The 12,715-nt window shown below is 38.3% G+C and overlaps 1 protein-coding gene across 4 annotated transcripts in view; it reads right to left on the bottom strand.

Annotated features, from left to right (window-relative positions):
* The window catches only part of LOC133664592 (oocyte zinc finger protein XlCOF6-like), a 225,970-nt gene that overhangs the window by 11,883 nt on the left and 201,372 nt on the right, over window positions 1-12,715 (bottom strand). The window contains exon 1 of one of the 4 annotated variants that reach the window (XM_062069343.1): window positions 1,827-2,469. The exons of 2 other annotated variants lie outside the window; for them this stretch is intronic. In XM_062069343.1, coding sequence (XP_061925327.1) covers window positions 1,827-1,950 — 124 coding nt within the window. In that variant the 5' untranslated portion in view covers window positions 1,951-2,469. Of the gene's footprint in view, window positions 1-1,826; window positions 2,470-3,946; window positions 7,857-12,715 lie in introns of those variants that run through there. One more of the 4 variants, XM_062069345.1, reaches the window with a different exon arrangement.

Genomic DNA, 12,715 nt, shown 5'->3' with positions numbered 1-12,715 from the left:
GGCAGAGCGCAAAGCAGACGATGCGAGCGAGGGGGAAAAAGCACGCCAAAAGTCGTCAAAAGTGTGGGAGTATTTCAATAAACGGCCTAATAATGTTGTTGTATGCACGCTGTGTCGAGCGGAAATGGCCTATCATAGCAGCACAACGGCTATGATCGAACATTTGAAAAGAAAACACCCGACATCGTTCTTGCCATCGCCATCAACTAGTCAATCGTCCGCGTGAGCATACGTTGTCATCATTACACAAAAACATGAATGTGTCATTTGTATCTGCTAGGGGTGTAACGGTACGTGTTTTGTATTGAACCGTTTCGGTACGGGGCTTTCGGTTCGGGGCTTTCGGTTCGGTACGGGGGTGTACCGAATGAGTTTCTAAGCTAAAGTCTTAACAAGCTGCTTTGCTCCTTCTGCCTCTGTCTCAGCACCCAGCATTGTCCCACCCACACAACCATCTGATTGGTACACACAAAGCGTTAACAGCCAATCAGCAGTGCGTATTCAGAGCGCATGCAGTCAGCGCTTCAGCGTATAGCAGATAGGTGTTTAGCGGTGAGCATCAGGCAGCATACTCTCCCCAAATGATAATAAACACCTCCCAGTCAACTACTAGTAACATCACTATGAGCCCGTTGACCTTCTAGAAACTTAAACGGCAGCTCAGCTCACTCGCAGTCCTGGCTTGAGGTGAAGGCTAATTAGCTCTCAGTTCCAGCCACATCGACCCCTTCTGAGCGCCTATTTTCAGCTGCTGGGAATATTGTAAACATGAAAAGAACCAGCCTCACCCCAGAGCATGTAGACATGCTAACCTTTCTTCATTACAACTGTTAGTCACTCACTGGAATGAGTAGAATTGGTTATTGTGTACTGTGTTGGACTGGATGTTTATTTTGCACATTTTAAAAGCAATACTTAATGTTTACAGTGCTCCAGAATATTTAGATTGGCACTTTTTTGTATTGGATGTTTATCTTTATTTTTGCACATTTTAGCAAATAAGCAATACTTTCACTTTTGTTGAAATGTTTACACTGTTGTTACAGAATATTTTGTGTTGCACTTTTTTGTATTGGATGTTTATCTTTATTTTTGCACATTTTAAAGCAAAATAAGCAATACTTTTACTTTTGAAATGCTTATACTATTGCAGAATATTAAGATTTGCACTGGATGTTGACTTTTATATTTGCACATTAAAAAGCAAATAAGCTACTTTTAATTTTGTTAAATGTTAAAAGTTTTAAATGTTTACATTGTTACAGAATATTTTGTCATGTTGTTGTCAATGTTGACTGAGTGGCCATACTTTTTTTTTTGTAAATAAAAGCCATGCCTTTTGAAAAAACTGGCCTACATTTATTTTTTCATCTTCATTTTAAATAAAAAAATAATCTGTAAAAGGAAAAATAATCTATAGATTAATCAAAAAAGTAATCTATAGATTAACCGAAAAAATAATCTATAGATTAATCGATAGAAAAATAATCGTTAGCTGCAGCCTTACTTTCTACATAGTACTGTGTTTTGTGTGAGTGAACAAATATTTCCACTGAAACCATGTCAGGCTTTCTTGTAGCAGTGAATGTGTACCGTGATGAAACTGTACCCTTGCCTATGCAAACTTCTCATAAGTCCTTCAATCAATCAATCACACATTGTTACAAACTGAGAGGAACATCAACCTCAAACTGTCTCGTTTTCATGAAGAATCTAAATCAAAGCATTGCATCATCCCCACAAGACAAAGCATCTTCCAATTGAAGAAAAGTGTTAATAATGAAATATAAAGTTAGTAAAGATGTGAGAGTAAGAAGTAAACAAACCTGTTCTGTGTAACACAACTTGATGTTTCTTGAAAACAGCGTCCTGTAGTTGATGTTGTCGCTCCTTCTCCTCTTTTGTTGGAAAAAGTTCCTCCTCATACTTTGCTATCGTTCTTTCGCACATTTTCACACAATCACAACACTTTACACTCACATTTGATCTCTACTTAGCGATGTGTTGATAACGTCCGCGTCTCTTTGTTAGCAGCTAACAAGCTAAGCTAACTAGCAAGCTAAGCTAGCACATAAAGTGCGCTCAGACTAATGTATCCGGATACAAACAATGACTAACAATGTTTCATCTACTACACGACATATATGCGTACATGTATACACTAAATACAAATAGAGAAACAATAATGGCCAGTGGCCACGTTTAGGCCTTCTCTGTCAAACGCCATTTTGCTTTTTACTCCTTCGTCTTCTTTGGATTTCCAGCAGACTAGTAGAGCATCTTAGGCCTCCACAGCTTCTTAACGGGACTTCTTCGTCCTGTCCTATGGTCCATACTACATTCTACAGTACAGGAGGTCGCGCTAGCAACCTTTCAATGGACCACTTCCAAGTTGGCTTCGTCGTTCTTCTTTTTTCTGTTTAATGGCGGTTAGGGTTCATGGAGGCACTAGGACCATGTGGAGGGCACTAGGACCATGTGGAGGGCACTAGGACCGCTCTTTGTGGTCGCAGGAAGAGCAGCAGAAAGTTTCCCTGGAGAAAGAAATAGGTGAGTGACTAAGCTTTTTATTGTATTTTTATTTTGTATTATATATATATATATATATATATATATATATATATATATATATATATATATATATATATATATATATATATATATATATATATATATATATATATATATATATATATATATATATATATATATATAATTGTATTTAAAAAAAAAATATTATTATTATTTTTATTCATTTTTTCCACCACAGGCTGTGCTTCTAACATACTCCTAATACGTTTTTCCTAATGTTCTTTTTGTCTTTATTATCAATCAGAAGTGTCACCAGGACGTCCCCTGGCCCTAACACTCCATGAAGGACATTTACTGGCATTGACCTCCATCTTATATGGACATTCACGTGGACATTGTTAACATCCATATTATCAACCTTCCTGTTTGGTCCTTGTGTGCCAGCTGTTTAATGGCAAATGTTTTTGAAGAAACTGGAAATGTTCTGTTTTGCACATTTTACATTGATCAGGATTTATTTTAATTAAGTATGACGTTTAAAGCAAGCGCTCTTTTCCACACTGCTGTGGCGGTGTGTGCGGACCTTTCTTTCTTGTTCTTGTAAGTGTTCCTTTTTTGATCCAGCACCCATCCCAATTGGCTTTTTTGATTTTTTTCCCCCTCTGTTTTGCACATTTTGAAAAAATAAATGTATGGTTGAAGAATACAATTTTCTTGTGATTATGGTATGAATAGGACTTACAGTAAGTGCAACAGTGGTCTAGTGGAGGTGTAAAGTTCATTTTTCTAAGCATTTTGGAATTTTTAAAGCATTTTTTCAGGCCCGGACTGAAATAGGGGACACACAAATTTTATAAGTGACACCAAAAATGTTCCGACCGCCCGCAAGATGTCCCTTATTTCAAAGTCTGGGTGTTGGCAACCCTAATGGTTTGAAAAAGGCATTCGGACGCTGATGCACTTATTGAGTGATAAAAGTATTATAATATTTTAAGATTTCATCAAGTACGACCTGCAAATAGACACAAATATTTAAAAGAAATATAAAGGCTTTCGTTCAAAATATTCTAAATACAGCGTATCATCTTTTTCAGAACTCTTTTCTAACCTTTCTGGGCTTTTGGTGGATGGACACAATATTACAGATTTGAAACTTTGAAATTAGACAATTACTTACTATTTGTTATTTGCTGTATTTTCTCTGGAACAAAACAAACAAACAAAATATACAAATAACTTGAAAGTTTCCATTCTTCCAAAGGCAAAAGAGTTCATAAAAAAACTAAACAAAATTAACCACTTAAAATAATTTTAGGATGTTGTTTTGCAATTGAAGATAACACTTGTCCTTTCTGTGATAGGGAAATAAAATAAACAGTTTATTTTTTGAATGCATGCAAGGTAAATCTCTGTGGGATGATGTACAATATTGGCTTTTGCCTGACACTCCAAACTTGTTTTCTGAAATTGATATTGTTTTGGGGATGTTAAAAAAGAAAAAGAAAAAAAACATAAAAAATGTTTAAAACACAATAATGGAAATGTTTGTTTAATCCACAAATGTATGTTTGCAAAAACAAAAAAATCCTTCCACAAACAATTCAGTCATTTTCTCGCACTTTTATATTGCATAAAGGTCTGGGGACATACATATAAAACAATCACAACACAATCATCATGTTACAAAAGAGAGTAATAAAGATAATTAATAAAATGGATTATAGAGACCCAACATATAATTCATAAAGTCACACATTTTAAAATTGTACAAAGACAACTGTTCAAATAATGTATAAAGTAAATAATAATATGCTTCCTGAAGTGGTCCAGAAGGCAAGGCAAGGCAAGGCAACTTTATTTGTATAGCGCTTTTCATACACAAGGCAGACTCAAAGTGCTTCACAGACAACAAAGTGAAATGAAAGAAAATAAAAGCAAAATTAAAATGCAGAAAATAAAAATAAAAACAGTGCAGACGTTAAAAGTTAAAAGATTAAAAGATTTAGCTGAAAGCTAAGGTGAACATAAAAGTCTTCAGTCTAGTTTTAAAAGTAGTGAGAGTTGGGGAAAGTCTGACATCTTCAGGAAGTTTATTCCAGCTATTTGTTGCATAGTGACTGAATGATGCTCTCCCTTGATTTGAGTTTACTCTTGGAACCGCTAACAGATTGGTCTCAGAAGATCTTAGTGATCTAGAGGGCGTATATAGTGGGAGCATATCAGTGATATACTTGGGCCCTAGACCATGTAGTGATTTATATGTGAGCAGGAGGATTTTGAAATCTATTCTCTGATGTACAGGGAGCCAATGTAAGGATTTAAGAATTGGTGTAATGTGCTCACATTTTTTGGTCTTTGTTAGAACTCTAGCAGCAGCGTTCTGAACAAGCTGTAGCTGCCTGACAGTTTTTTTGGGAAGACCTGCAAGGAGACCATTACAATAGTCTAGCCTACTGGTAATAAAGGCATGTACAAGTTTTTCTAAGTCTTGAGCTGACATGAGCCCTCTAAGTCTTTTTACATTTTTGAGGTGATAGTAGGCCGATTTTGTTACTGATTTGATGTGACTGTCGAAATGTAAATCAGAATCTAAAATAACCCCAAGATTTCTGGCTTTATTTGAGGTTTTCAGGGACAGTGATTGAAGATGTTTCTACTCAGTGGCCTAGTGGTTAGAGTGTCCGCCCTGAGATCGGTAGGTTGTGAGTTCAAACCCCGGCCAAGTCATACCAAAGACTATAAAAATGGGACCCATTACCTCCCTGCTTGGCACTCAGCATCAAGGGTTGGAATTGGGGGTTAAATCACCAAAAATGATTCCCGGGCACGGCTACGCTGCTGCCCACTGCTCCCCTCACCTCCCAGGGGGTGATCAAGGGCATGGGTCAAATGCAGAGGACAAATTTCACCACACCTAGTGTGTGTGTGACAATCATTGGTACTTTAACTTAACTTAACTTAAAGATGTGAACCAGTACATATGTATATCATATAAAGGCGCTAATCTATGGGATCATTAATAATTAGAAATAAAAATATGTCACACTTCAATATTTCAAACACATATAGAAAACACTATTGTGAATAAGTCTAAAATTGTATGATGAATTTATATACACATACATTTTTTTATTGTATGTAAAATATGTCTTGTACTGTTTACTCTCACCTTTTCAGTCAAATTGTTCTGTTCAATGTTTAATAAAAGTACACAAAGTTGCATATTAATGCATGTACTTGACTGAAAAAAGCACCAATATAAAATATATAAATTTAGAAGCATATTAAAAAGATTGTTACACAAACAACAGTGTCACACATGTTATATGTGCTGATGTTGTTAGAAAGTCAAAATTAAAGTCTTGACAGTTTATTTCAAATCCTGCAGTTTCATTTGCTGCTGCTGTTCTCACCAGCACACTTGTGTTTCTTACACTGGTACTTAGAAGAGAATCTTTCACCACACACACTGCAACTCACCACTTTCTCTCCTGGGTGTGTTCTCATGTGTCTTACAAGGTTTAGTCTTTCACAAAAGCTTCTGTTGCAGATTGAACATATGAAAGGTGTTTCACCAGTGTGTGTTCTCATGTGTACTTTCAATTTGCAACATTCTACAAAACCTTTACTGCAGATTGAACAGATAAAAGGTTTTTCACCAGTGTGTGTTCTCATGTGTACTGTCAAGTTGTGACTTTCTACAAAACCTTTACCACAGATTTAACAGGAGAAAGGTTTTTCACCAGTGTGTGTTCTCATGTGCACTTTCAAATATTTACTTAGAGCAAAACCTTTACTACAGATTGAACAAGAAAAAGGTTTTTCACTAGTGTGTGTTGTCATGTGTTCTTTCAATTTCCAACTTTCTACAAAACCTTTACTGCAGATTGAACAGATAAAAGGTTTTTCACCAGTGTGTGTACTCATGTGTACTTTCAAGTTGTGACTTTCTACAAAACCTTTACCACAGATTGAACAGGAGAAAGGTTTTTCACCAGTGTGTGTTCTCATGTGCACTTTCAAATATTTACTTAGAGCAAAACCTTTACCACAGATTGAACAAGAAACATGTTTTTCACCAGTGTGTGTTGTCATGTGTTCTTTCAATTTGAAACTTTCTACAAAACCTTTACTGCAGATTGAACAGATAAAAGGTTTTTCACCAGTGTGTATTCTCATGTGTACTTTCAATCTGCAACTTTCTACAAAACCTTTACCACAGATTGAACAGGAAAAAGGTTTTTCACCAGTGTGTGTTCTCATGTGCGCTTTCAAATAGTTACTTAGAACAAAACCTTTACTACAGATTGAACAAATAAATGATTTTTCTCCTGTGTGTATTGTTCTGTGTATTTTCAAACCAGACCTTTGTGCAAAACCTTTACCACAGATTGAACAAGAAAAAGGCTTTTCACCAGTGTGTATTCTCATGTGTACTTTTAAATTGTGACTTTCTACAAAACCTTTACCACAGATTGAACAGGAGAAAGGTTTTTCACCAGTGTGTGTTCTCATGTGCACTTTCAAATATGTACTTAGAGCAAAACCTTTACCACAGATTGAACAAGAAAATGTTTTTTCACTGGTGTGTGTTCTCATGTGTACTTTCAAATTGTGACTTTCTACAAAACCTTTACTGCAGATTGAACAGATAAAAGGTTTTTCACCAGTGTGTGTTCTCATGTGTACTTTCAACTTGCAACTTTTTTCAAAACTTTTACCACAGGTTGAACAGGAAAATTGTTTTTCTTCAGTGTGTGTACTCATGTGTCTTTTCAGATGACAATGGTATTTAAAGGTTTTGTCACAGTGAGAACATATCAAGTGAGTGTTGTCAGTGTGACATGTCTTATCATCTTTAGAGTCTTCATCATCAGTGTCAGGAGAGTGTGACGTTGTGTCCTCACTATCTGATAGTGGAGCTAAGAGCTTGTCTGCTTGTGATCCTCCACAGTGGTCTCCATCAGCTTCTGTTGTCATGTGTTGTGTTGAGCTGCTGCTTGGAGGCTCCGCCTCTCTCTTCTCCTCACTTTCACCTTTGACCTCATCATCTTCACTCTTCACAGGGACACCAGTCACTGGGAACTCCACCAGTCCTTCTAGATGATCTCCCTCATGACTGATGCTGTGTTCCGCCTCTTCCTCTTTTAGGTGGGGCGTCAGTGAGTCTTCCTCTTCCTTTTTACAGGAAAGGGTCTGTGTCAAAGAGGAAAAGGAGACACCAGAGGGTCTGTGGTGCCTGGTCTTCCTCTTTGATGGATCCTCCTTCACCATCCTGAAGCTACACTCCTGTTTTTCAGGCAGAAGTTGTTCTTCACAGACGTCTGCAGGACACAAAATGACAAACATGCTTGAGAAATGTCCAGATTTGCTCAGTCACGTGAGGCATTCAGTAAGTTTACATGTACTTAAAATAACAAGTAATTATATGAATTGGCCTGAAATCAAACACACTGCTCTTTACAACATTATTCACAGGAAAAGAAGACCACTTTCTACGAGTGGGCAATATGGCCTAAAAAACAGGGGTCCCCAAACTTTTTGACTCGGGGGCCGCATTGGGTTAAAAAAATCTGGCCGGGGGCCGGGGGCCGGGCTGTGTGTGTGTGTGTGTGTGTGTGTGTGTATACAGTATATATAGTCGAGGTTTCCGTGGTTTATCTGTCATACAGTGCTCAATACCGGGGTAGTGCGGAATAGGTCAGGAAAAAACACAGAGGCTATTTCATCCCTTCAAGCCTGTTTCGCAGGTTTTCCTGCAAAACGTATATATATATATATATATATATATATATATATATATATATATATATATATATATATATATATATATATATATATATATATATATATATATATATATATATATATATATATATATATATATATATATGTGCCGTTAGGGGTGCATGTCTGACGCAGGGCTGGTGACTCTGGAGACCGATGAGCGTTGTCAGCCGGTTTATTGACATTCAAAAGGGTGAAACTAAAAAGACAAACAATACAGTCAATATATACATATGTTATGCAAATGTATTCATATACCTGTATATGCTGTAATGCTACCTTACAAGGCATGAGAAGGTAAACAAAAGTGAATTTGTACTACGACGCCATCTTAGATGACATCGCAAATTATCGCTAATGAGCATGACAAAGATCTCATTATACATCACAAATCGTAAATTTAGCTCAAATTATTTTAGACAAAAACCAAGTTTCAAAGTTCAACTTATGATACATACCGGCGATGCAACCTTAAACAAAAGATATATGCAGTATTTCTTCGAAAAGAACCACCATAAGTACGTGCTGGCACCGTAGATTTCTCTGCTTGGCTTATGCAACTTCCGGTCAATAAAGTTTGATTCAAAGTACACACTTCTCAAAGATGTAGTAACTGCCCTGACCACATGATGGCGACAAATACACATGTAATAATGTTAATTAAATAACAAGCAATAAGCACAACACACTTCAACAACAAGAGTTTACAACTTTTAGTTGTAACAGAACAATATATATATTCCGAGCGCAATGATGTCACGTTATCAATGGGAAAATACATTTTTAGACAATATGATTTGCCTGAGCGGCTAGGAGACAACAAGGGGTCGAAAATGAATTAGAAAGGAAAGATTTAAAAAAAAAAAAAAAAAATTTTTTTTTAAAACTTGGGACTTCCCGCGGGCCGGATTTTAGACGCTGCCGGGCCGAATCCGGCCCGCGGGTCGTAGTTTGGGGACCCCTGGCCTAAAATCTATATTGCCCTATATTCCCTTCCACTTGAGTGCAGCTGGGATAGGCTCCAGCGCCCCCTGTGATTTTAATGTCAGTTACTGATGTATAAACTTGGAGAAAAGTCGTTTACATTGTAAATCTGTATTCTGTATAGTTGTTTCTGTTATGGCGCCATCTTGTGGTCGAGTTCTCTCACTGCGAGTGCTGTGGGTTGAAAGTGTATTTCCTTTTGCTTTGTGCCTTGAACCCGAAGTATGGTTTCTTCGTTTATCTCGCCAAGCAACGTTTGTAAGTGTAACCGGGGATTTCCACTGGATGTGGAACGGCGGCGCCACGGCGACAGACTCGTTACGTTTTTTGTTTTCATGTCAATGCAGGGTTTCACGCAGCGCTTTGTTGTTAATGCGGCCGCCTTAACAACAAAGAGCCACCGCCTAAACTAAAGTCTTAAAAAAAATAAAAAATAAATTATTTTTGTATTTTTTTTTTGGTCCTGTCCAGCTTCTCAGGCAAATCATATAGTTGATGTAGATGCCCATATCGGCTGTTCAGTACTTTACAAAAGAGAAGTGTAGGATACTTCTCTTGTCAACCATAGATCTCATTCTCACTTCAGGCCGGCCTAAAATAAAAAATAGTGGGGTCATGATCTGTGGTCTTAGCGACCACTATCTAACCTTCTGCACCCGCAAAATAGCTAAACCCAAAGCCAATGGCCACATAACAGCCCAATCCAGATCCCTTAAAAAATACTCCAGTGATAATTTCAATTTAAAATTAGATGAGTGGGACTGGTCCCCTGTGCTCGCGAGCAACCTGGTCGATGTTGCTTGGGATCGCTTCAAAACGGCGTTCCTAAAGATACTAAATGACATGGCTCCTGGGAAAACAGTCAGGATCAAAGCCCGCTCGGAACCATGGATGAATCCGGACATATTAGCTGCCATAAAAGACAGAGACAGAAAATACTCCGAATACAAAAAGTGTAAAACAGAAGTAGATAAACAACCCAATAATATCAACCTCAAATCACTCCTTTCAACTCTCAAAGAGCAATGCAATAAATTAAGAAATAAGTCAACCAACCAGACTAAATCCTTAAAAAAAAAATACATTAACAACAAAATAGAGGAAAACACAAAAAAGCCACGTGAGCTCTGGAAAATTCTCAACAACCAGCTTCCTGGTTGCAGCCAGAAACTTAAAGGCCTACTGAAATGAAATGTTTTTATTTAAACGGGGATAGCAGATCCATTCTATGTGTCATACTTGATCATTTCGCGATATTGCCATATTTTTGCTGAAAGGATTTAGTATAGAACAACGACGATAAAGTTCGCAACTTTTGGTCTCTGATAAAAAAAAGCCTTGCCCCTACCGGAAGTAGCGTGACGTAGTCAGTTGTTCACCTCCTCATATTTTCCTATTGTTTTCAACGCAGCTAGAGCGATTCGGACCGAGAAAGCGACGATTACCCCATTAATTTGAGCGAGGATGAAAGATTCGTGGATGAGAAACGTTAAAGAGTGACGGACTAGAATGCAGTGAAAGACATATCTTTTTTCGCTCTGACCGTAACTTAGGTACAAGCTGGCTCATTGGATTCCACACACTCTCCTTTTTCTATTGTGGATCACGGATTTGTATTTTAAACCACCTCGGATACTATATCCTCTTGAAAATGAGAGTCGAGAACGCGAAATGGACATTTAAAGTGACTTTTATCTCCACGACAATACATCGGTGACACACTTAGCTACTAAGCTAACGTGATAGCATCGTTCTCAAATGAAGATAGAAACAAAATAAATAAACCCCTGACTGGAAGGATAGACAGAAGATCAACAATACTATTAAACTTCCGGTTTGGAGTTCTCGCGCGTTTGGCTGTTTTCGAAGTGGGGCTGTTGAGTTTGGCAATCGCCTTGTGCAAAGCTAGTACAACTTTTTGTACTTTTTTGGCTTCGCTGTGTCACTGTGCCGTGACACTTTGTAGCTTGTGTCGATCGGTGCTGCGAGCTAGCACACCGGAGCCGGCTAGCATTACCGGCCTGAGATACGGAGGTGGATTTTTCCTTCTGTTGCTGGATGCGTCGGCAGATAGACCGTGATGCCTGCACCGAGGAAAAGCCCCACATCGGAGGAGTTCGAGGAGATGAGGCTCACACTCCTTTCCCTGTGCGGTGACGTGACTGCGGTGAGGGAGCACCGGGAGCAGCTTTTGGGTCTACTGGAGGAGGTGAAACAATTACGCCTCCAGAACGTGGAAAAAGATCGGCGCATTGTGGACCTGGAGCAGCGAGTGGACGAGCTGGGGCAATATTCCCGCATGAACGATGTGGTCATCACCGGCATCAAAATCAAGCTACGCAACTACGCGCGTGCGGTGGCCGCGGACAGTGGGGAGCCAAGCGTGCAGGAGGCACAGTCGGTGGAGCATTAGGTGGCCTCCTATCTCCAAAGCAGGGGGATAGAGATGGACCTGGAGCACATCGAGGCTTGTCACCCACTGCCCATGAGAAACCAGAGACCACCCGCTGTCATCATGAGATTCGCAAACAGAAAGAAGAAGATCGCACTATTAAGGCAAGGACGCAAACTCAAAGGAACAGATGTTTTCATCAATGAACACTTGACCAAGAAAAATGCTGACATCGCAAGGGTCGCACGACAACTTAAAAGGCAAAGCAAGATTCAACAAACCTGGGTAACGAACTGTAAGATCTTCATCAAACTAAATGGGACACCGGAGGAAGCAAAAGTCTTGGTGATAAGGAAAATAGAAGATCTTGATAAGTATTGACATTGATGCAGTACTTGGTATCAATGTAGCTTGTGACTTTTACATCATCTCAATGCTACCCACACCAAGAACACAGACCACACCAAGTATTAATATGGACATGTTACAGAAGATCCTCCAACATCAACAAAAAGAACTGGACATGTCTGAGTATCAAGAGCACACCACAACAGAGACTGATATGGACATAGACCCTGATAATAATTTTTTCTCTGCGATTGTTAAAAACTGTAATTATTTTACCCGCAAACAATATAAAAACAGTGTCAAATCAGAAGATAGTCTATCTATAATACATTTCAATAGTCGAAGCATGTACACTAACTTTGAGGCTATCAAGGATTACTTGAAAGAATTTAGTCATCCATTTACCACTGTTGCAATCACTGAAACCTGGTTCTACAGTGATAAAGGTATTGATTTTAGTCTGAATGACTATGAATTAACATACATAAACAGAATAAATAAAATAGGAGGAAGGGTCGCATTGTACATTCATAAATCTGTTACATTTAAAGTTTTAACAAACATGACCATAGCAGTCGATGGATTATTTGAATGTTTAACAGTGGAAATCCTAAATGACAAAAAGACAAATATCTTCATGAGCTGTGTATACCGGGCACCTGGTTCAAGCAT

Source organism: Entelurus aequoreus, linkage group LG14, assembly GCF_033978785.1.
Source record: "Entelurus aequoreus isolate RoL-2023_Sb linkage group LG14, RoL_Eaeq_v1.1, whole genome shotgun sequence".
In the NCBI taxonomy this organism is placed as follows: domain Eukaryota; kingdom Metazoa; phylum Chordata; class Actinopteri; order Syngnathiformes; family Syngnathidae; genus Entelurus; species Entelurus aequoreus.
This window is presented reverse-complemented; position numbering and strand designations above follow the sequence as displayed.